Source organism: Monodelphis domestica, chromosome 1 (assembly GCF_027887165.1).
Source record: "Monodelphis domestica isolate mMonDom1 chromosome 1, mMonDom1.pri, whole genome shotgun sequence".
NCBI classification, from domain to species: domain Eukaryota; kingdom Metazoa; phylum Chordata; class Mammalia; order Didelphimorphia; family Didelphidae; genus Monodelphis; species Monodelphis domestica.
Genome location: NC_077227.1, coordinates 695,735,512 through 695,760,976, shown reverse-complemented (window position 1 = coordinate 695,760,976; position 25,465 = coordinate 695,735,512). Strand labels below are relative to the sequence as shown.

General features: G+C 41.9%; 1 protein-coding gene across 5 annotated transcripts; it reads right to left on the bottom strand.

The window, feature by feature from the left end:
• Window positions 1-1,215: 1,215 nt before the first annotated feature.
• NUTF2 (nuclear transport factor 2) lies at window positions 1,216-23,977 on the bottom strand. 5 transcript variants are annotated; one of them, XM_007477197.3, is made up of 6 exons: window positions 23,884-23,974; window positions 23,234-23,336; window positions 8,354-8,478; window positions 5,655-5,726; window positions 5,456-5,554; window positions 1,216-1,745 (listed from the first exon to the last, which is right to left on the bottom strand). In XM_007477197.3, exons 3-6 carry the CDS (start codon window positions 8,450-8,452, stop codon window positions 1,632-1,634), a joined length of 384 nt encoding a protein of 127 aa, XP_007477259.1. In that variant the 5' UTR covers window positions 8,453-8,478; window positions 23,234-23,336; window positions 23,884-23,974; the 3' UTR covers window positions 1,216-1,631. The 5 variants fall into 5 exon arrangements, with proteins under 5 accessions (XP_007477259.1, XP_056664821.1, XP_007477260.1 ...); XM_056808843.1 differs by lacking the exon at window positions 23,234-23,336 and adding an exon at window positions 23,122-23,233 and having other exon boundaries at window positions 23,884-23,966; XM_007477198.3 differs by lacking the exon at window positions 23,884-23,974 and adding an exon at window positions 23,631-23,770.
• Window positions 23,978-25,465: the final 1,488 nt, after the last annotated feature.

The window sequence follows — 25,465 nt, the reverse complement described above, 5'->3', positions numbered from 1 at the left end:
CCAAAACATGATCCACTGGCCCTTCACTCAGGTAGCAAATTGGGCCAGGACATTCCTGGAAATAACAAAGGGGGCCACAGCTGGCAAAAAAAAAAACAAAACAGAGGTTTTTATGAATAGCTCTGACAGGAATTATTCCCACATTTACTATGTGAATTCACAATTCACATTAACCAGTCCTCAGCCCAGGAGGATCCCTCCAGAGGCCAAGGCTGGAACACCTCAGAGAAATAGATATAATGCCTCCCCCTTTCAGGGAATATCAGCCCCTCTAACATCAATCTTTGTCCCTATTCTTTCTGATCTCTGCCTTTTAGATGAATGCTACTTCCATGGGTTCATTCTAGAGAGGCCCTGCTTCTATAAAGAGTAGCTCTGGAGGATGCATCCCTATTCTGTCCCTACTAACCCAGAAAGGGAGCTCCCCTCCCCAAAAACTCTTACACACCCAAAAGTCTTTCCTGGAAGGCTCTAACACAGCGGTTCTCAACCTCTCAATTTGTAGCAATGAGTATACATAATGCATATCAGGTATTTACATTCCGAATCAGAACTGTAGCAAAATGATAGTTTTGAAGTAGCCACCAAAATAATTTTTTGGTTTGGGGTCACTGCAACATGAGGAACTGTACTGCGGGGTCACGGCATTAGAAAGGTTTTGAGAACCACTGCTCTAACAGATGGGACCCACTGGGAAGCACAGCCAAATGTTTGCCCTCTTGTTAATAAGATCTTTGAACTTAAGGGGACAACATACAAAATTGAAGTCCAGCATTAAGGAGGTGAACCATACTGGAAACAGTGTTGAGATGCTAAAGAAGGCAAGTTGGTGGGCAAATCTGAGAAGTTCTGAAGGTACAGGACAAAGGGAGATGCCTTTTCTCATTCTAGGAACCTATCCTTCCTATGCCATCCTGACAGTCCAAACAAGGGTGCACATTTTAATCATCGCATTCCATAAGGAGTTCTAGGCCTTGGACATAGGTATCTCTGGCGTCTAAGAAAACTGCAGGAATTTCCTCTCAGAAAATTTCAGGCTTCAATGTTTCAGAAAAAGTCGGAGTGGAGGGAAGCTGAATGCTACAAAGGTTTTCTTTTTGTAAACACTGATCAGGGGAAAACTAAACCAGAGGAAAAAAAAATTAAGAGCCAGACCCACTGGGTTGTTTATGCTCCAAACAATCAACTAGGTAAACTAATTAAAACAATTTAAACTGTTAAGAAAATTTTCATGGTTTTATTGTATAATGAGGCATTGGAACATCTGAACAAATCAGTATCTGGCTGCACACGCAGCTGCTGCTTTTTCCTTCGTTTCTTTGGGTTACTAGAGCAACTTGTCAGTACATTAAAAAAAAAAAGACAACCTTTTGCATTACTTAGTCTTTCTAAGGCATGCGCTGGTACAACACAAACTTCTCCTGTCAGATGCAGCTAGTCTAACGTCCAAACATCATGCACAACACACTCAAACAGTGATGCCGCCACCACCACGGTGTCCACCCACCGAGGCCCTGCAGGCTTGTGTATGATATTTGGAGTGTTCTGAGGGGGCTGGGGAGAGGAAGTGTGAATAATATCAGGAAGAGGAGAGAGAAGGAAACAGCGTGGGTGCCTTGGGAAGAGGAGGTTCAGCCGAAGTTGTGCAGCGCTAGCCTGAACATGTCATTGGTGCAGACCCAAGCATCATTGATGTTCTTTAATAGAAATATCTGGTGGAATCCCATGATGGGGTCTTCATCAGCCTGTAAGGAGAGAGAAAGACACACCTTTGAATAATGTGGGAAGTGATGTCAGAAATTGGGACCAGTCAGTTCTGAGTTTTTAGAATAAACAATACAATTACGCCACGCTGCCTTCAGGTAATAGAAAGATCGGTCAGTGGATTTAATCAGAAGATGGGCATTGCAATTCTAGCACTGCTAATTAACACCTATGCACCCATGGTCAAAATATTCCCCTTCTCTGGGCTCTGGTTTTCAGAGCTGTAAAATAAGGACTATGTCCAGATATTTTCTAAGGTCGCTTTCTAGATCTAAATCTGATGACTCTACTAAATAAAGAAGTCAAGGCTATGCTAAAAGGGATGTATCCCACAATTCTAGTGCCCTGAACCTCTAGGATACACCACCCAAGAGTTTGGGCCACTGAACAACTATAAAAGAACACATTATCCTCTACCAACACTGATTCAGTCAACCTTAGAGGCAAGGTTCTCTGTGAGGATTAGACACATCTCCTTAGAAGGAGTTTTTTCAAGTCTAGCTGCTGGCTCCAGCTAGAAATACTTAGATTGCAAATCCTCGTAAAATCAGGGTGGGAGAGCCTGAAATTTGCCAAACACTGACCCTGAATCCGAAGTTGGCTATTCCCTAGGGCAGCATGGACTCTCATTAGATACATGGAACCATATCCCATGGAAAAGCAACATAGGCACATCAGATTAGAAAACGAGACCAGAAGCAGCATGCACTGGGCAGCCTGGGGTATTACTTTCAGCAGGGATTCCTTTAACTGTATCTAAGGAAGCAGGAACCAATCCAACAGAAAGGCTTCCTTGGGACTAGGGCAGGGAAAGATAAGTGAGAAAGGCAACCAGTCAGGACAGGTCCTTCCCAGACCTGTGGCAGCACAGGCTACAGGGAAGAGACTTCAATTTCCCAAATGGCAGAGCTGCCTCTCACAAAGGGTCCCTGGCCCTCATTTCTTTCAGGCATCCTAAATAATGTGTACTCCCTGTTTATTCCAAGCAGCTGGAATTTAGACACCATGTCCAAATGGATGTGCAGTAAAGCAATAGGCTGTTTTGCATGGAAACAGCCTCTCAGACATAAGTTTGGCCCTGCTGCCCTGTGCGTGGAAAACCCAGAAAGCATCCAAGCGGATCAGAGCAGGTGCCAAATGGGATGGAGGAGATGGGAAGAAAAAGGTATTCCGTTTCTTGTTGGGAGACTCTGTCTGTTTGGCTTGGGGATGTGGCTTACCGCTGTTACTAGCATAATGAGTGAAAGACATGAAGATACCACAGAGGTTCAACACACTCAATAAGCAACTTTTTAAGAGTTTGATCTGAGCACAACAAAGTGAGAGTCAAAGTCCTCCTAGAAGCTGCTCAGGGAGATCTCTTAGAAGAATGAGGAGCAATGTGAATAAATGGGATAGTTTTTGGTTTTCAAGAACTGTTTGATCTGTAAGCCCTTTCCAGCTCAAAGAAGGGACAGAGTAGGGAAGACCTAGCCCAGAAAAAGAAGCCAAGTAGAAACTGAAGAGAAAGCCATTTCAAAAGGGCTCAGAAGGCTAGCAAGTATGTGCTGATACATAAGAACAGAGGCCCAGCAGTAAGTGCCAAGTCCATCAATGAGATCCTTCTAAGACAGAAGCAAGGCTTTCTCTGTTTCTTCTTCACAAATTACCTGCTCAAACTGAGGCACTCCCAGGAAGTTAAATATTGATAATCCCATGGTGGGATAGGTAGTATCATGGTTGAGGTTTATATAATCCTTGAGGTAGGGAGTATAATTTAATTAGGCCCCCTTTACAGATGAGAAAATGAACAGAAAGAGGTTAAGTAACTTGCCCAAAGTCATACAATTTGGACCACAGCCTCCTGCCATCAAACCCAATGCTCTATGAGTTATGTCAGTACTATCTCAGTCAGAGGTGCAACCCTCTCTTCCCTGCTATGCTGATGCCTTGATAAATCGGATTCAAAAGGACTCTCAGAGTGCTTAAAAGAAGAATCTGTCTGCTCATAACTCTGATGTCCCTTGGGGCTTTCAGAGATGCTCAAGCAAGTTGACCATCAGAGTAGCTCCTTGGCAGCAACCTTCCCCAAGCACCCATGGGTGGAATTCCACCTGTACTTCTTGGACATTCCCTCTCCTTCAAGATGTCCCTGACCATTCATTTTGTCCTGATTTCACCCAAGTAATCATTTTAAGGTGGGATAAGATGGGAAATGTGATTAGACAATAGAACCTATGAAAAAGTTCTGAGGATTTGGGTGGAATATAAATTTAATGGGTCAATGGTATCACATAACAGCCAAAAAAACCCTCATCCAATCTTAAATTACAATATGCAATCTAATATCCAGAATGGGAGCAGAATTAACAGTCCCATGGCCCTCTGCCCTGATGAGACAATAATCTACACACATTTCAAGAAGACCAGTGATAGGCTGGAGTTAGTTTATAGAAGGGGAACCAGGATGGAGCAGCAATTAGAGAAAGTGTCATCTGAGGACTGGTTGGAACTTGGGTAGAAGGAAGAATGAGAATTACCTTCAAGTATCTGATTGGCTATCTTCATCTAGAGGAGAGATCAGAATTGATCTAGTTTAGGGGCAGCTAAATGGCACAGTGGGTAGAACACCAGGCCAGGAGTTGGGAGATCCTGGGTTCAAATCTGATCTTAAGACATTTCCTAACTGTATGATACTGGGCAAGTCACTTAACCCCAATTTCCTAGCCCTTATTGCTCTTTTGCCTTGGAACCAATTCTTAGACAGAAGGTAAAGTATTTAAAAAAAAAAAAAAAGAATTGATCTACTTGGCCCCAAAGGGCAGAATAAGGAGCCACTGGTAGAAGTTAGAGAATTAGATCTCAGCTCCAAGTATAAGGGAAGACTTCTTCCTGATGAAAGCTCTATAAAACTGGAATGGGCTGCCTCAGGAAGCATTAGCTTGCCCTTAATTTGAATTTGGAGAAGATGTTATAAGGGAAGATCAGGTAAGGATTAGACTAAAAAATATACAGTACAATAAAGAAATAAATAAAAAATACCCCAAGTATGGGTTAGCCTGGAGAGCCTTTGAGGCCCTTTCCAACTCTGTGCCTGTGATTCTGAATGACATCCCTCAAACCTAGAGCCCCGATGCTCAGGGGGATGTGAATCTGCACTACGCAGGCAAGTCTTCTAAGGCAGGTGTGTGAAGACAGAAGTGTAGAGGGAGACATGCCCCACAGCAAGCTTAAGAGAAAGTCTGATAAGTCCCCCAAAATGGCAGCTGTTCATTCTATGTACCTCTGAAGCAGGAAACAATGGAGGGCAGGAGACAGAATAACCCTTACACCTGTTATCCACAGGCAGCGGCAAGGTGTAGTAGAAAGAGCGCTGGACTGGAGTCAGGAGAGACCTGGATTCGAATCCTGCCTCCGACACTTACTTGCGGTGTGACTATGGGAAAGTCATTTAACCTCTCTGAGCCTCAGTTTCTTTATCTGTAAAATGGGGATAACAACACCTGTAGTACCTACCTCACAGGGTTGTTGTGAAGATCAAATGAGATAATGGGCATAAAGGGCCTTCAAGGGTCATATTGCAGCTCTTTTTATATGAGGTTGGAGTTTTGACCCAAAAAGTCCAAGAGCTACTCGACACACATCGTTCCCCCCCTTTGATCCCATAACTGAGCATGAAGGTTCCCTTCTGATGTCAAAGTGGTCTACTCACCTTTAGCTGTCCCACAACCATACTGAGAATACAGCTGTCAGGGGTGGGCTGGTGGTCCTGAGCTGTGATGCTATGTTGTATTTTCTGAAATGGAAGGCTCTGAAAGAGGAGGAGAGGTGAGCATGAGACCATGGCCTAGAGCACAAAGTCATCTCAGACTGTGAAGCCAGAAGGCTAGAAGTGGGGGGCCATAACTTACAGACAATTTCTCCACAATGGCTGCTTTGCCTTGGCATTGCTGCCCTTCCCATGTAAGGCAAGATGCATCAATCTAGAAAAAAAAAAAGAGTCAGAAAAATCTAGTATTAGGGCCTAAGTGGGTGAGGGCCAAGGGACTGATGACTGAGGAGGTTATAATCTCCACCATAGCCCCTTTAAGACTTAGTATGAGGGCAGCTAAGTGGCTCAGTAGGTACAGAGCTGGGCCTGGAGATGGAAGGTCCTGGGTTCAAATCTGTCCATAAGACACTTCCTAGCTGTGTGACCCTGGGCAAGTCACTTAACTCCAATTTTCTGGCTCTTACCACTCTTCTACCTTGAAAATACTTGGAATAATAATTCTAATCCAAAAGATAAGGAATTTTTTTAAAAAGGCTTAGTCTGATTTCTACAATTCGATGCAATCACAAAGGATGGCACTTTGGTGGCTGCCTGGGAAAAGAAGAGCCTGACTTACCAAGGTCCCTCAGATAGCCCAGACCATACTTGTTTTCACTCTTAAGTCTTCTGTTTGCCTCAGGCTTTGTACTCACAAGCATGCCAGCTTGAGAAATAATCAGACATCCCAAGTCTATTAACCCACAAGTAATAAAAAAAATCATTTCAGGTCTATATTGGTAGTCTTTTTTCTTCTTATTTCACATTTCTTACTAAATCCCTCTCATGGAATGTCTGGATCTTTCCTTTTCTTAGATAATTTCTCCCCTATTTTATCTAGATCACCATGACCAGGGATAAGGAAAGACTGAGATTTCATGAAACTCCGGTATCAAACAAGGAGAGAGTCCCTGTACAATAGAAGACAAAATTCCCACAGAAATGCTAACTCAATTACATAGTCTAGAAATATTTTGGCACTTTGCTTAGTTGTGGCATATTAAATAGAATAAAAAATATCTTAAGATCATAGATTTAGAATTTAAAGTGACCTTAAGGCTCTCTTGCTTTGCCTCCCTCCTTTTACAGATGAAGAATCTGGGCCCAAAGAGGTTAAATGCCTGTAAGAATGTGTAAAGATGTGAACCCAGGTCCTTTAGTCACAAACCTTGAGCTCTTTTCATTGTAAAAGCTATACTTTGCTAATTCCCTCTTCCTATGTATTGCTCTATCAATAAAACTGCAGGTTTTACAGTGAGCATTGACATCCCCAGATGCTTTCCCTCAAGAACAACAGAGGGCAACGAGGTGGCTCAGGGGCTAGAGAGCCAGGCCTGGAGATGGGAGGTCCATGGGTTCAAATCTTGCCTCGGAAAATTCTAGTTGTGTGACCTTGGCCAAGTCACTAACTCCCATTGCCTAGCCCTTACTGTTCTGCCTTGGAGTCAATATCAATTGTAAGACAGAAGGTAGGGCTTTAAAAAAAAGAGAAAGAAGAAAACAGCAAACAGCTCCTAAATTCATAGATCTTCATGGTTTGCAAAGCACATTCCACATCTCCATGCTAGAGACCTATAAATAAAGTCAGAAGTTTGGAACCTAGAAAACATTTCTCCACAGAAACAATGTTATAACTGGCCATCAGGTTCCCAGACATAAAAAAGCTCATCTAACCCACAATGCACCTGAAGCATAGCACTAATGAGATTTCATTTAACCATAACTTATAACATTGTTTCTAGGGGAAAATGTATGAAGTTCGTCCTAGCAGACAATGTAGGGGATCTTTTGGGTGCTGAATAAATACAAAAGGCTGGGTGCTAAATAAATGTTTGTTAAACAAGACACACAGAGACTACTACTACTTTACACCATTGATGCAATTGGGAGGCTGGTGAAGATGGAGAAGACCCAAATACTTCAGTGTTAGTGATTTGTTCCTTCTTTTTAGTTACCTAAGAAAAAGAATCTCCTTGGTACTCCTCTATATTTCCCTAAGAGAGATATCTTTCTAGGCTAATTCTTAACCTATTGGAATTATGTGTCAGCTAGGGGGAGGGGGAGAACACATGAATCATGTAACCATGGGAAAATAATCTTAATTAATTAATTAAATAAAAAATTTCAATGAAAAATAGAAATAGGTCTTTATATTCTGATGTTCCTCCATCAAGTATGGAACTACTTAAAAAAAAAAAAAACCCAGGGGGCAGTTAGATGGCTCAGTGAATAGAGTGCCACCCCTGGAGTGAGGAGGACCTGGATTCAAATATGACCCCAGACACTTCCTAGCTGTATGATCCTTGGCAAGTCACTTAACCCCATTTACCTAGGCCTTGCCCTTCTGTCTTAGAATTGTTACTAAGATAGAAAATAAGGGTTTAAAAATTTGTTTTAATCAAAACAAAATGTGAAAGGCTTTTCAAAAGGGGAAGGAAGGATTAGTAGGCTAGGAAATCATGTAAAAATATCAAATAAAAACAAAAATAAGTTAGAATCACAAATTTGGAAGAGATCTAAATTAGATCCCCTCCTTTTATAGAAAGAATGAGTCTCAAGAAAATGAAGACTTTCTCAATGTCATTGAATTTTATTGAGTGAGTGGCCCAACTGATGAGCATCCTGCATCCTCTGGTAAAATTGATTAAAATACAATTCTATCTGCTTTACTGAACAGTCTAGAACTTGGTGACAAAGACCCCACTGGGAGTCAATGGCTAGTGTCAGAACAAGTCAGCCACCCACACCCTCAGGAAACCAACTTTGACTCAACCCCAAATATCCCATTCCCCAAGCACTTACATATATTGCTCCTAATTGGGTTCTGTCATTATCAAATATCTGGTAGTAATGTTGCACAAAGCTGGATCCAATCTGCTCCCAAATCGGCTTGTCTCCCATTCTGGATCCTCACCTAGCAGCAGAAACTGCAAAAGCAGCAAGACAGAAATAACATTAGTGTCAAAGGCAAGGAACAAGAGTTTGAAAAGCCCATCACCTCTAACTCTGGGCACCTTTGCCTCTCCTATAGTGTCCACGTCAGACACTAGGTATAAAGCAGCCTCTGATCAAAGATCCTGCCCAAAGCCCAATAACAAGGAGTTCTGTGGCCAACAGATGTGAATATACTGGAACTTCTGCTAATCAATAGCTTTCTCAATGTAAACATACATTCCCTGAGTGGTTGTTGGAGGAGAATATTTTGTACTAGAGATGGGAGGGGGGAAGGAGTAGAGAAAAAGCTATACAATCAGAAAATATCTCCTGCATGTGATGATCTTACACTCTAGAAGGAAGCTCATCTATCAGTAGGAATATTTTGGTTGAAAGTTTCCCTGGACATCCTCACCAGCACTTTGGGCTGTCTGAGCAAGGAGAACTTCTAACATTTTGGTTACAGGATTGACTATCTCATACAGCTACCAGAACCTTCTGTTATACCCATTGAGACTAAATGAACTATATTCAAAGTCAGTCCACTAAAGCACTATTTAGAAGCAACTCTACTCATAAAGCCAGCACAAGTCCCCTGACCTAGCCCTCTCCTGTTGCTAGAAAGCCAAAGGTCATTTTCTAGGGAAAGATAGGTCAGAAGGCATTCTGCCCAACTCCATTAGGTCCCAAGGTTTCTATAGTGGAAGCTGTTTCTTCTACACCCAACTTTCACAAGGAAGAACGAAGATCTATAGGAATATTAACCAACGTGCACCAAAAATGAGGTTCCCCTTGGGGAGAAGTAAAGGGCTGATAGCCAGAAGAAAAGTCTCTGTTGGCCTCTCTGTAGTCTCTGTTATTCTGAGACAAAAGTTATTTCCAAACAAGTACCCCAAGACAGTCTCCCCTGTCAAATAGATATAGACCATTCCTTGTAGTGGGTAACTTTTTTATCCTGTCATGTCCCATAGTTAGAATAAGGGAGGTGGCATTATGTCAATGTCCCAATAGAAAGTGGAACTTCAATCCTAATAGGCAAGAGACAGGGAATCCTGAGCCCATGCTGAGCCACAGTAATTGGTTACACTGGCAGTCACAGCTATCTTGAAGCAAATATAATGGGTAAATTACTGGCATAAAATTTTTTTGGGGGGAAGAGGAAGGGTGTCAAAAGACACTTTCCCAAAGAGCAGGCGGGCTGCCACCCTAAATAGGAGGAAGATGAAGAGAAGCATTTTCCATGAACACTTATCTGGTTCCCAGGAGAACATTGTACACAGAGACTGATACAATGTGGTACAAGCAAACGTAATGGACTTCTCTACTAGAAGCAATTGCAATGATCCAGGACAATTCTGAGGGACTTATGAGAAAGAACACTATCCACATTCAGAGAAAGAACTGTGGGAGGAGAAACAGAAGAAAAGCAACTGCTTGGTCACATGTATCAATGGGGATATGATTGGGGTTATAAATGATCACCCCAGTGCAAATATCAATAATATGGAAATAGGTCTTGACCAAAGACACGTGTAAAACCCAGTGGAACTATGCGTCGGATATGGGAGGGAAAGAACATGATTTTTGTAATCTTGGAAAAATGCTCTAAATTAATCAATTAAATAAAATTTAAGAACAAGGATGTGTAAATCCCTTTAAAGGTCAGTCCATTAGTACCAAGTATCAGTCAGGATCAAATGAGAATATCTGTAGAGCACAGAGCAGTGCCTTGCACATTGTTGGCATTTAATAAATGTTTGTTCCCTTCTCTCTTCTTCTCCTTAAAAAAAAAAATAATAATTTATCTGGTTCCCATCAGGAATTTGAGGAAAGATCTACAAATAAAATTGAGGCCCTATAGAAAAAGCAATGCAAGAAACCACATTTTTGGCTGGGGATGTCCCTGGGATGAAGGTCTCAATATCTCCCTTTTTCATGTTCATCTGTACCTAAATTGGATACCTAGAAGAGATCTGCAGCTGATGGATGGAGTCCCTGAACTATGGGAGGAGGGGCAAAGAGTGGTTTCTCCTTGTTTGTCTGCCTTCCAAAACCTCAGGTGGATTCATTTCAGGCCCAGCCATGGATGAGAGAGCCTGGACCAGGGTGCCCAGGGTATTCAGCTCAGTCCTGGTCAGAGCTGCTTTAGAGAAGAGACTGGTCCTTCCAGCTCTTAGACAAAGAAGACAGAATACTTTCCAATTCGCACAATTTCAAGTTTGTTATTTCTCAGTGAGTGACTTCAAAAAACAGAGGTCAGCAGGGTAGGAAATCCCCAAAGATCACCTGGCCTAGAGTTTTTCCTTCTGTGAAAGTGCTGGCTAACAAGTTCCTCCAAGTTATGAAGGAAACAGAGGATGTAGCACAAGCAAACCTTATTTTCCCAAATACTATAGGACTGCTTCCAACCAAAGCCTGAGGGGAGGGAGATTGACTGCATTCTACAAAGAGGATGCTCACTTCAGACAAACAGGGGACTTACATTCCTAAGACTTAAAGCTGGAAGTAACTTTAAAAGATCATCTAATCCAACTTCCACATTTTACAGTCCTGGAAATGAAGGCACAGAGATCTATCTAAAATCACACTGGTAATTGACAGTAGAGTTCCAATTTAAATCAAGATCCTTCAATTCCTAATGACTTTTCCACTAAACCAAATCTTCAAATTTCCCCCTCCCCCCACTAGTGGCTGAGGGTTAGCCAGGAGGACAGTTTTATTTTTAGCCAACATAAAAATATTTTACCATGCTGGCTGTTCTAAAAATAAAGCCTACATGCTTAGATGATTAATAAACCCATGTCTAGAAATTCTAAAGCTAGCAGCTATTAAATGAGAACTAAAGCAGGATTGGGTAAGCTTTGTTTAACTAGCACAAGGTGAGCCTTAGCACACCTACTGTTGAACAAAAAAGAAAAGGCTTAAGTTTTATTCAGTTGAATCCTATTGGCTACTGAATGCCAAACCCTATCAGCCCTGATCTGGATTCCAACTTTCAAACACACAGCAGCAGCAGCACTGATACCTGGCCACTCATGGGCAGCTACAATGGAATCCCAGGCCACTGGGAAAACACTATGAACTGAGACACTTCCTATTCAAAGTGGGCACTAACTCAACTACGCTTGTAGTCAGGTCTCCTGAACCAGAAAGGCAGACAACTGTAAGAGGTAGGCAGAGATAGTGACCAGTTGCTTTCAAACACTAACATATTCTCTTCTCTTCCTTCCCTCTCTCTCCTCTCTTTTCTTCTCTCTCTCTACAATTCTGTCGGGAGTATAGAGGGGTGTCTTTTCTTCATCTTCTGACTACTGAATAAAATTCAGAAACCCAGAACCTCAGTACTTTGAGTGAATAGTTATTTATGTATATTTATTTCCTAATATTTGGGAGTTTCCCCGCAAAAATAGTTGGCTTTATTTTGCACACAGGTAGAATGGGAATTTTTTTTAGCCACTTGACTTAATGAAAAGTATATTCTAATAGGGTTAGGAAATAGAGGCGCTCCTACCACTGAAAAGGGAATAAGTACATTTGGAGAGGGATAACTTTCAAGTTCATAGGATTTAGAATTGGAAAAGATCTTAGAATTAATCTGGATGCCCTCCTCCTACCCCCCCTGCATTTGAGAGGAAAGTGGGCTGAGGCCCAAAGAGGCAAAGCCACACACACTGTCAGGGCTCCCCAAGCATTAGGAAACTTAGCCCTGAGTTCCATCCTAGGCATCCTGATTCCAAGTTCTGCACTCTTTCCAGTATGTGGCACTGCCTTTCCTCAACCACTATCATTGTGGACTAGATATGGAGAAGCCTGTGGTTTCTTTCAAGTTTGCTTCTCCCTCCTATATTGGGAGGATAAATGTTTATCCTATCCCCCCCTTCCCAGTCTAGTCCTGAGTTATCAAACTTGAGGCTGCAAAATTCCCTGAATGTTCTTGAATCAGATTAAAATGCAATTGGAAAATGTTAAATAAAAATATATTGCAACCTAGATAATGGAGATTTTCTAAATCAATATGCAGTTGCAGGGATCCATTCTACTGGAGTTTGACACCACTGGTCTAGTTTGCCTTCTGAAGGATGTCAAAGACCTCACCTTCATTTCCTCTAGTTTGCTCAGATTCATTCCTTTTGAGAAATTCAAACTGAGGGCAGTCCCCAAAAGACAGAGACGGCTGTGAGCAGGGGCACAGTTCCTCATCTCTATACTCATGTTCCCTCTAATAGTCATGAAATTATGAACACAAGCATATAACTTTCTGAAGAGTGTCCTGACACCTGACTCTGGGTAGCACCTCAAAGAGAAGAACTATTTTTAAAAGTCTAATTATTTGGGAAAAGAGGATGGAGGAAAACTCTAAGGTAATGCGTAATTATTTAAAAGAAATTCACCTTAGATTTCCTGTGCTATGTGAAGAACACTGAGCTGGAAACTGAATTCTGAGCTAGAGCTAGAGTAGGGTGGAACTGGACAATACCACCTGCATCACATCCAAAGAGGCCTTTTTTAACTGAGCCTGAATTAGTCACCAAGAAAATGTTCACATGGTAAAAGATCCCATTGAGAAAAGCTGACAATTTCAAAATAAACTATAAAATTGGACAAAAGTTTATCAATCTAATAAAGTCCAAGGAACAAATATATCAGCTACTGTGCCAAGTAACAGGAATGGGAACAGAGACAAATGGCTTAATATGAAAACGGGAATAGAATCCAGTCAAAGCAGTCCTGGTAGGGTCGGAAACAATCAGCAATTTCTTTTTTTTTTAAATCGTATTTAATACTTTCATTGTGGGTATTTTGTTTTGTTTTACCATTGTCTAAAGCCTCAAGTACCATAAGAATAAAATGAGGATGCCACAGATATATTCAAAGGGCTTGATCTTACCAGAAGTGTCTCTAGAGCTTAAGAGAGAATAAAGAAAACCCAAAAAACCCCATCCAAAACATCACAGAAGTTTAGCTTCTGCTTGCAAAACTTGGATTTGCTTCTTTAGAGATAAGTTATCAATCACAGAGGGGAGAGAAATAATGGGCCTAACCAACCCAAATCTATGTGCAGAGGCAGCCAAAACTTTACCCTCTTCCTAAAAGTGTAGTATTTCAACAAAATAAATGAATTGGAAAAGAAGAACAACTTCCAAATGAGAAAAATAGGAAGGAACAGCCCTTACTGACAATGTTATCCTGAACAGGCTGGTGCTCAGAGGCCAACTTCCACAGTGGCACAATCAAGCTTGAAGAGGGGAACAGGTGGAGAAGCCTTCCCTGTTAACATGCTCTATCTGTAAAGTCCTAGAAGCAACTGAAGAATAAAGAGTGAGATTTCAAATCCAAGCCAACTAGCCTGAAAACTTTTAAAAGACATGATCTCACTACTTCTCAAAACCCTCAAAGTCACAAAGTCTACAGGGCTAAAAACACACCTTTATCTGATTGTCCTTTATCTGATTGTCAATGAGAGAGGAAAAAAAAGGAAGGAATTTAATCCAATTCTATTTCCCCAAATGATAGGCAGGATCTACAAAATAGTAAGATTAGAGGCCAAGTCTAGCAGGTCAGATAAGAATGTATAGAAGCAAAACTCAGAATTTGGAGACAGGTCTTCCAAACTAAAGTGCAAAGCCATCCTAAACAGTGAAGACAGAAAAGCCAATTCAATAGACATTCAGAATCAATCATGTACTCTTATTTAAGAAAAGTTCAGTATTAACATTATTCTTTATTGACCATTAAGCTAGAGGACAAAGTCTACCTATCTAGATCAAAAAGGGTGACTTATATACTGTAGGCTACTGGAATGGGTAAGTGGGCAACCTGCCTCCTGAAGGACAGTCTGTATTTTCCCAGTTCCAGAAATAAAAAATATAAAAATATAAATATAAAATATAAATATCTGAAAATTGATATGAAACTCATATAACAGTAATGTGGTAGAGGCTAGATTAAATGATAATTGAACAACCAACAGATTTCTTAAAAGCTTATTTTGGGAGCAGGTAGTTGAATTGAGAGCCTGGCTTCAAATCTGGCCTCAGACACTTCTTAACTATATGACCCTGGACAAGTTAAGCCTAGCTGCCTAACCCTCACTGCAATTCTGCCTTGGAACTATATTGCTTCTAAGACAGAAGATAAGGGGTGGGGGGGTGGGGGGTGGAGGGCAGAATATATTTTTAGTAATGTTTCTAGTATGAAATTCGAAAGATGGAGAAATGTGTTGAAGCTAGAGAAGTTTACAGTAGTCTGAGTCTAAGCACCAAAGTGTACTGTCTATCAGAGTACTGGACTCAGTTTTAGGTAGATATCAGTTCAAATTTGTCTTCATCTCCTTCCTGGATAAAAACCTTTTTGAACCTCCTCTACTTTGCTCAATTATAAAATGTGATTAGATTTGATGATCTTTAAACTAAGTGGCCCAATGGATAGAGCACTGGGTATGCAGTCAAGAGTTCAAATCTGACCTCAGACAATTTACCAGCTATGAGCCCCTCGACAAGTCACTTTGCCCTGTGTGCCTCAGTTTCCTCATCTGTAATATGAGTTGGAGAAGGAAATAGTAAACCACTCTTACTATCTCTGCCAAGAATGAAATCCTAATGAGTCTGACACTACTGAAACACTCAACACAAGGTCCTTTCCAGTTATTTTAAATCTAAGATCCTAAAGCCCCCAATTTAGAAGACTTACTCTTTATTTCATTTATTGTCTCCCCTTCAAATTTCAAACAACCCTTTGTACCTCTCCTATGTACTTATGCATTATTTTGTAAGACTTCATAAGTCTCATATTTAATAAGATTGTAGACCAGAGAGTCACCAATGTAAGGACTACAGTGTTTGTTCCTTTCTTAACTGGGAGGCAGGTACTTAATAAATGCTTAGTTTCTTTACACACACACACACACACACACACACACACACACACACACACACACACACACACACACACACACACACAGAGAAGGGGCTTACTGCTGGTTGAACTGAGTCTACTCAAAGCAAAGAACTGGGCAGACATAGCCTTCCCAAAGGACAAAACAGAAGCTCATCATCCAGAAGCATCTCTTCATCTTTCAAACAGGTCCATTTGTCTAGTTTGGGTTAGCTGACACAAACATTAATATTGTAGACAGAAAAAATGTGGTTGACCCCAGGAAATGCTGGGCCTGAGCTGGAAGGCAGAAGCCATGCTAATCAGTAAATGTGTAGAATATTGTATATTGTATAATACTCTTCATATAGTGACCCACTTATAGAATTATCTGACCTAAAGTCAGAAGGGCTTTGGAAAATCACCTGTTTCAACTCTCATTTTACAGATAAGGGAAATGTTATCCAGCAAGGGTACAGACTTGTCAATGATAACAGCTCTAGAATTCAATGGGTAGATAAGTGGCATAGAGGATAAGCGTTCTGGACCTGGAGGCAAGGAAGACCAAGTTCAAATCCAACCACAGATACCCAACTAGTTGCATAACCCTGTTTACCTCAATTTCCTCATCTATAAAATGAACTGGAGAATAAATATGGCCAAAAAAACCCTCCCAAACGGGGCCAGAAAGAGTTGGATGTGATCGAAATGAAATGAACAAAGAATTCAAACCTAAGTATCAACTACAAATTGAGAGAGCCACTGTACTATTCTAACAGTCTCACAATTATAAAAGCTGTTCTCATGAGGGAGTCAAGATGGTGGCTTAGAGATAGCAACAGTGCAGACCTCTGTAAACCCTTCCTCACCTATCAAAAAAACAATGCTTCAAGGGGACTGAAAACCAAATCTAACAACAGGACAGAGCTAGGGAACCCTCTTCCTGGACCCAACTTAAAAGGAATGTCCCTCAAAAAGCCTGAATTCTAGAACATGAGAGTTTAAGGGGAAAGAATAAGGAAAGTCCCAGGACCCCTCCCCCACCTACAGAGCTGAGCCTCCAGAGGTGGCTGGAATCTTGGGGCAGGCAAGGGCACTAGTCCGGAGAGAGTACCTTGCTGGCACAGCTGTGCCAGGCTCAGGGCGTTGAACACAGACAGTGTAGAGGCAGCTAGAGGAGAAGCACAGATCAGACAGCCTAGTTGCAGTCGAGACACTCCATCTCTCCTCCACCTCTTCTCGAGGTTTGGGCCTCAAGGTACATCCAGCTTTGCAGATCAACTCTGCCCTGGCTCAATCTCATCAATAGGGCAGATAAGCCTTCAGAGGGCAAGGAAGCTCAAGTTCCAACACCTCTCCTCCACAGACCGGATCTGAGAGTCTTGCTGACTAAGCTCTAGGGCAAAAGCTGCAACAAACTACAAGTAACAACTTTGATAACAGGGTGGGAAGCCCAGCTCCTTTTCAGCTTCCATTGTCAGCTGGGGAAGATCTGACTAACCTGATCAATCAGTAGAACAGAAAAGAAGCCCCTTCAGGACAGAACAGTTCAAACCCACAGATCCAGCACAAAATAAGAGGAGCAAGACTACAGACAACTACGGGGGGAAAGAAAGGGAAAATATATGTAAACAACAGAAAAAGAAAAAAAGAAATTATAATCAACAGCTTCTATCCAGGCAATGAAGAAAGAGCAAATGGAACAGAGGAGGATCAAGAAACACCAAGCAAAAACACAGAAAGTCCAGTGAATTGGACACAGGTTTTGGAAGAACTCAAAATACAAAAAAAAATTAAGAGAGGCTGAAGACAATTGGGAAAAGAACTTAAAACGCAAAAAAAAAAAAAATATATATATATATATATAATTAAACCCTATCTAAAAAACACCCTACCATGAAAATCCAGGCTCTTACTAAATTTGTTAAGATTGATACATAACTCAGATAACCAAAAAACCCTTTTACTTGGTTTTAGAATAAGTTGTTTATAGTTAACCTCTACCTCTGCTCCACGGAGGCTAATCAAATCTGTATCACCAGGTCACCTGATGAATGATGGTAAGGAAAGGTATCTCAGAAGTATTCTGGGGTCAAAGGGAAGCTGACCTGGGGTTATTTTGTAATCCAGTAGTCTTCCCATATAGGAGCTAAGTATAAGTGATATAAAAACAAAATCCATATGAATCATTTTTAAAGGAATAATCAAAGATAATTTACATCATGAACAGGCAGTCTACATGTTAGATACTTCTGATCATCAAGTACATGAGAATTACTGAAGCAAGCTAAGTGAGGGCTGCCTCAAAATAAAATAAGCTGCTTCAGGATAGTGAGTTTCCATCACTGGAGTTCTTCTCTCAAAGGCTCAAAGACCCCTTATTATAAAGGGAATTCCAGGTCAGGTATGAATTGGGCTCAATAACCTCTGAGGCCATAGGATCTAGAGCTGGGAAAAAATCCCTACACCCACCCCTTCATGTTAAGGATTTGGAAACTGAAGCCCAGAGAGGGAGTGATTTGTCTGAGGTCACACAGGAGGTCCACAGTCATGCCAGGAGAGGCAGTGTGAGCCCTAACATTGAAGAGATTAAGTCTTTGCTACTATGCCAAAATGCAAACCCCTGCTAATTTCAAAATTCTATGCTATTAGGGTAGGCAGGCAGCTTTGTGCATTGAGAACCAGGCCTGAAGACAAGTGGTCCTAGATTAAAATCTAGTTCAAGACATTTCCTAGCTGTATTGAGCCTGGGCAAGTCACTTAACCCCTATTGCCCAACCCTACTGCTCTTCTGCCTTGGAACGAATATATAGTATTGAGTCTAAAATGGAAGGTAAAGTACTGGCTTGGAGTCAGGAAGAGCTGAGATCAAATGTAGCCTCAGCCACTAACTAGTATGTGACCCTAGGCAAGTCAGTTAACAGCATTTGCCTCAAACAAAATTCTAAGATGCGGCCATAGATTTATAGATAATTCAGTTCCCTCTGAATTTCTAGGGAAAATGAACAGAAATTCTAAGCTGAATCTGTTTCACTCAAAAGAATTTCTAACTGCCCTAAGCTAAGGTCAGGCTCCTGTTTCTCCTTGGCTGGCATATATCTAGAACTAGAATCTACAAATCTGAGATTCTTTACCCTTTTTTGGGTCATGGACCTTTACTTAAGATAATTTAAAATAATTTAAGGAATTGCTAAATTTCAGTAAGAAGGTATGTGAAAATAAAAGTGCAATAATTTCACAGAGCTCCTGAAATACATCCATGGACTCTTTGGAGGTCCATGGATCCCAGTTTTAAGAACTTCAGCTCTAAACTTGACTCTTCAGTTTTACTCTTCACTCAATATGAGAGTAGAGGAGGCATCTGTTTTTTTTTCAACACTCATTTCTTCTTTCACATTAACTTAAGAAACCAAAATTACCACAGTATGTGACTGGAGTTCTATTCCTGAAGGGGTTATTTGTCCATAAAGTAAGGCTCTCCCCATTTCACTTGGTCAGAGAAAATTCTATTAATCAATGGAGCCAGCCAGCCTGCAATCCCTACTCAGTAACAAATAGGCACTTGGGGAAAACACTTAAGGAATAGGTAAATATTAAGAAAGGCAGAAATAGCAAAACTCAAGATTAGCCCAGAGTAGGAGGGAAAGATGTAAGGATAACAGCTAAGAGCAAGGTAAAAAGCTAACCTTTCTAGTTACAATATGAAAACACCAGGGGGAAAAAACAGTTGCAATTTGGAAAGTGAATGTTTAAACCATACACCAAAAGAGAGATTAAATGTCTCGATTTTCTAATAATTAGAATAATTTAAAGTGATCCATGGAATTTAAAAGGTTACAAGCCTGGATTACAGCCACTTCTTAGTCCTCAAACCTCAGGCCTCTAGCTAGTCAATGTGCTGCCCCCAAAAATTTAGCATGGTGCCTGGCACAGAAATAACAGATCCCAGTTCCAGTCCTCTTCCTCTCCCCACTAAAAATCAACCCCAGATTTAGAATCAAAAGAATTTTGAAAATGAGAGACTGGAAGGATCACCCAGACCAACCTTCTCTCTTTACAGATTAGGAGACAAAAATGCTAAGAGACTTGCTGAAGCTCACCCTTCAAGGCATCAGCAGAGCAAGGACAAGAATTTGGATATGACTTCTAATTCATTTCCCTTTCCATTACTGTCATGCTATCTTTCTGATATTAATTTTTAACCAATAAGTCATCCTGGACAAGTGAGCCCCAAGTGTCATTTCTTTATTACCAGAGAACAAAAACAGACAAGAAATAAGAACACTTCCCTCTCCTACCTTAGCTAAAAAGAACTGATCTGGTGGGCTGATTCCATAAACACAAATTAAAGTTCTAGAGCAAAGATAGCATTTTCCCCTGATATAAGAATTAGTATCTAGCTTCTACCCATTCCCATTCCCCATCCAATGAGAACAAAAATGACCAACACTCACAAGGATCTTTCTTCTCAGACCACTTGAGGGAAGATTTCCTGCCTTGCTCTAACATGGAAAAAAGAAACTGAGAAGGAAGCTTGGTGATAATAAAGGGAAGGGAATAAACATTTATTAAGCACCTACTATGTGCCAGGCACTAGGATAACCACTACAGATATTGTCTCATTAGATCCTTACAATAATCGTGGGAAGTAGATGCTATTATTATTACCTTACCGAGGGAGAAAAAAAGTTAAGTAACTTGGCCAGAGTAACACATTTAATGAGTAGTTGAGGCAAGATTTAAACTCAGGTATTTCTGACTCCAGGTCTGGCACTCTGTCCACTGCATCACCTACCTGGCTTACCTAATGGTAAGAAAATTCCCTTACAAATTTTAGTCATAATGATTCCTAGGGAACACTGAGGATTTAAGACTTGCATTTCTAGGTGCTTGACAATGAACTATAATTCATTCTAACTCAAGTCATGAATAAAATATGTGGTCACTGTCATAAAATCTAGAGAAGGCCCAGGAATGTAGATATCAGCATCACAGAATGAAGAACTAGAAGTGACCCTTCCAGATAATCTGGAGTTTGTGAGCTTTGAAAAACATATTTTGATTATTTTATTTCAATATAGTTGGTTTCTTTTAGATCCTATGTATGTTATGCATTTTAAAACATGATTCTAACCTAGCCTAACTGTTAGTGATAGAGAAGGTATTTTCCTAAAATCATAGGCCAAGAAGCAGAGTTGTTTTAAAAATGCTTTCAAGTGATGAAGGAAACAATTACTCCCTGCCATCTTCTGATTTCAGGAGTTTGTGTGTAGACAAAAACCCTGTGAACAGGGTCTCAAATACCAGACTCCTCAATGACTATGGCATAGCACATATGTTGGACTCTTTGTAGAACAAGCAGAATTGGCTGGATTCTGCCTCCCTAGCCAAAAGAAAGAACATACCTTGCTCTCTGTTTAGAGAAGGGGAAATTGAGAAGTTAGGGGGGAAAAGAGCAAACTTTAAGCAATTTCCCTTCTCAGTCTCCTGCCTGAAGTGAGGATTAGACATCCTGTGTCTTAACTCAAATAGAAACAAAGGGAGCTTTTTAGGCCTGTTTTGACATCTCTGGATCAGATCATTCTTCAAGGAGGTACGAGGACAAAAAACCATCTAGATTATAGTAAAACTGTACTGGTTGGGACTGATGTTAAGGAAAAACAACACACACACACACACTCTCCCACTGATGGAAACTTTCTTCTAAAGAATTCCCAGAGGGCAGCTGGGTGGCTCAGTGGATTGTGAGCCAGGCCTAGAGACAGGAGGTCCTAGGTTCAAATCTGGCCTCAGACACTACTCAGCTGAGTGACCCTGGGCAGTCACTTAACCCCCATTGCCTAACCCATACCACTCTTCTGCCTTGGAGCCAATACACAGTATTGATTCCCAGAGGACAGTAAAGGTTTAAAAAAATAAAAATAAAAAATTCTCAGTACTTCCAGATTGTCTCCTTAGTTTCAAAATCTGGAACACTGAATCCCTATGGCCCATGTTGGGTTAATGATTCTTATTTAGCAGATGAATTAAACCAGTTGAGATATGTGGAATGGCTTAGTCTTACATGGTGAGCCAAGTGGAACCAAATCTAACCCATCAATGCTTTCCTCTAGACTGGCCTAGTCTGTACTAGCAACACAAAAGACTTTCCATTAAGGGCTTATCTTTTTAGAGGCAGTATTAATTTCAATCAGATCAACTCCAACCTATGCCAAAGGAGTCATTTCATTATAAGAAGTAGAAATAAGTAGATGTTCTGATGTTAATCAGATAGAATCATACAACAAAGAAGAATAAGCCAATGACTATAAACTTAGTCACCACATCAAGAGTACTGATGAGCAAGAACTGCCAGGACTGGCTCTTCAGAGTCAATTTTGTAAATAAGGAAGATCTCCCATGCCCAGATTCATTCTGGGCCAATCATTCAATGAAAAACTGACCAATGGACCCTGTGAGTGGAAGGATCTTTTTTTTAAACCTCTACTTTCTGTCTTAGAATATACTAAGTATCGACTCTAAGACAGAAGAGCAGTAAGGGCTAGGCAATGGGGGTTAAGTGACTTGCCCAGGGTCACACTGCTAGAAGTGTTTGAGGTCACAACTGAAGCCAGGACCTACCAACTCCAGGCTTAGCATTCTATTCATTGTACTACCTAGCTGCCCTGAGTAGAAGGATCTTTTGGGACATTACATTTAGAACTGGAAGGAACCATGAATACAAACTCCTCATTTTGTAAATGAGGAAACTGAATTCCAGAAGTGATTTGCCCACAGCCAGTCACACAAGTAGCTAAGTAGCAACACCCAGATTGGTACACAGGTTTAAATTCAGTACTCTACTTCCTAAACCCTGGATGTCTTCAAAAAAGGTAAAGTATAAAAATTACCTCCTAGTATTAGCAACTAATAATTAGCTGAACCCACTAGTCTCAAAGGAGTCCGTTACCATAGAACTCAGGGCTACTATTCAGAAAGAGATGAACAGGGAGGGTAGCCTAGTTCACCCTTTCAGGGAGACCTTGCTGGACTTTAGAAGAACTAAATGTTGAAGCTCAGTCACCAGATAACAAGACCAAGAAGGGGAAAGCATGTCTTCAATCCATCCATCAGGTCACAGTGTTCAAAGTGATGTAAAAAACAGAGAAAGAGTCTGATGTGCACATCACATCACAGTTACCATGTTACTGCCCCTTAAAACAGATAAATGCCAGCTTGAAAAAAGGACTTGTAAACAGAAGGGACCAGGGCTCTTCCAATTCTAAGATTCTGAGGTCAAATTGATGATACTTGGTATTTAACTGGATGGACTTAGTGAGGGTGAGAATTAAAGATTCAATTTAATCCTATAATAGATGGAACCCAATCCAGGGATAAAGGTCAGACAGCAAAGTTTTTCAAAATAGAATACTGGCTAAATAGTAATGTTATAGAGAAACTGTGAAGTTGGAAGGAAAGGCAGAAAGAGGGGAAAAGATTAGCTGCTGAATTCTTGAAAGCTGAACTAAGAGTTGGGAGATCTAGGCCCTAGTCCTCTGTCCTCAGTTTCCTGAATATAAAATAAAAGAGATTGGCCCAAATGATCTCTAAAGTGCCTTCCAGGTCTAATTACTATCATCTGTCTTAAAATCCTGGCTCTGAAATCTAAATTGTATGTCTTTACCTCTGTAGAGCTGGGTTTTCTCCTCTGTAAAATTAGGGAGTTGGTCTGAGGCCCCTTCCAGTTCTAACCTATAAAACTCCCATAGACCCTGGGTTCAAACCTTGGCTCTGCTTCTTCACTAAATTCTGTAATCAGAGAAACTAGGTTTGAGTGCCAGCTCTGATCTGTGTGACCTGGGTTAGGTCTCCCCCTCTGCACCTCAGTTTTCTCACCTGTAAAATGAGGGGGTTGAATTAGAAGATGTTAAAGATTCCTTCCGGCTCTTAAGCTCTGTAATTAATACTGGGTTCCTGGGCTAATACTGGGGACCGAAGCCTGCAAACATACACACATTAAGACAACAGGCAAGATTAAAGGGCCGCCCCCACCCCTGACCCCGGTCCCCACCCCCATCCCGAGGGGCCTGGCTGGAGCGGCGTGCGCCCTGACTGCACGAGGGGGACTGGCCGAAGGAGAGCTCGGGTAAGAAGGAAAGAAGGAAAGAAAGAAGGTAGTTAGAAAGGAAGGAGGAACCCCGGGCTGAGTCTCTCCAGGCCCCCCCACTCGCAGCACCTGGACCCCGGCCGCCCCCAGCCCTGGCCGCGTGACTTTCTTCTTTTTCCCACTGACCCGTCTCCGGCCCCAGGGCCTTGGCTCCTCCCTGGGCCGGGGCAGGCCCGGTCTCCCCAGCAGCCCCAGAGCCTGAGGCGGGCGGCCAGTGCGGCCCCGGGAGTCCGGGAAGGGCGGGGGCCCCGCCAGGCCCGGGCAACCGAGACCACGGGTCTCGGACTGACTCTAAGGCAGGCGTGCGCCACCCCGGTGAGAGGAAGAGGGCGGTTCTCCGGGGCTGGCCCCGCGCGGCCGCACAACGCGTTGCACTCACCGGACGGGCTGGCACGATGGCAGCGGCGGTGGCGGCAACCGAGCGCGGTCCCGGACCGACAGTCCCCCCCCCACCCACCTTCCCTCTCCCGCCCCGAGCCCGCTGCAGTCTGGGAAATGCAGTACGGCCACACTAGACTTGAGTTGGAGACTGCAGTAGAGGAACTACAACTCCCGGCGTGCTTTGCGGCGTGGCCCGAACGCAATCTCCCAGCCCAGGAGAGGCGGGGAGGGAGCAGGAAGAGAAGGGGCCTAGCTCGACCCCCAGAGCATTATGGGCTAGTGGAGGACCTCGGGAACTTTCTACCTTAGGACCTTAGAGAACTCCAGTCCAACTCTTGAGCTCCCTGAGAGCTCGATAACTCTGCAGCCCTAGAACCTTCTCGGGTCGGAAACTTTCCTGACCTGTCTTTCCAGGAGAGACCCAAAATCTAGCTTATTTGTGTTAGAGCTGAAAGGGGTCTGGTAAATCATTCCATTAAAGATCCCCTATTTTGTAATTAAGGAAACTGATCCCAGAAAAGCAAAGTGAAAGGTCACACAGCCAATGAACACGCAAGCCCGTGGTTCCCCTTCCTCCAGTCCCGATTGCAAATCCTACGGTTTCTTCCCACTAACCAATGGACTAGAGTGAACCTAGAGAGAGTGAATGGCTCTGAGGTCTTCAATCACAGGGGTGTTTGGCTTGAAGCAGAGGAAAATGGTCTAGAAGATGGGAAGAGATCCTGTTTACCCTTTTATACAGGAGAACGCTTGGACTTTAGTCTGTATGGCTCCAGAGGGAGAACTATGAGCAATAACTGGAAGTTCCAGAGGCAGAGAATTCCCTGCCAACAAAAACTTTCTAACGAGTGCTTACAATGAAACCTACTGCCTTGGGAAACTGGGAAGGGGAATAAATATTTATATGGTGCCTACTTCATACCAGGCACTATAATAAGCACTTTCTTTTTTTAAATAGTCTCATTTAATCCTTGTACAAACCTTTGGAGGTAGATGCTATTATTACTCCCATTTTACAGCTGGGGAAACTGAGGTTAAGTGACTTGCCCAAGGTAATAGCTAGTTTCTGAGGTCAGTTTGAATCTGGTCTTCCTGACTCCAAATCCTATTCACTGTGCCACCTGGCTCCCTGGTAATTGCTGGGTATTATTGAGCTTTTCTAAGACAACCTTTATTAACCTGGAGTTCATACACAGATTTCAAGGAGTCCAAAGCCTTGGACAGGAAAAAAAAATTGTATCTATTTTTGCTAATCTAAAAATGAAATTCAGCATTTCTTTCAATTATTTTTAAAATGTGTTTAGAAAAGGGGGTCCATAAGCTTCACCAGACTATCAAAGGGGCCCATCACACAAAAAAGGTAAAAAATTTCTGCTGAGGGGAAAATATTTACTAGGAATGCAGGCAGCCAGGTGTGAAGTTGAGGGTACATGGGTTCAAATCTGGTCTCAGCCCCTAGTCATGTGATCCTAGGCAAGTCACTTAACCCTATTTGAAGGGCCATTGCCTTTCTGTCTGAGAGTTTGTTACTAAGACAGAAAGTACAAGTTTTAAAAATAGTAATAATTTGCTGGAAGATT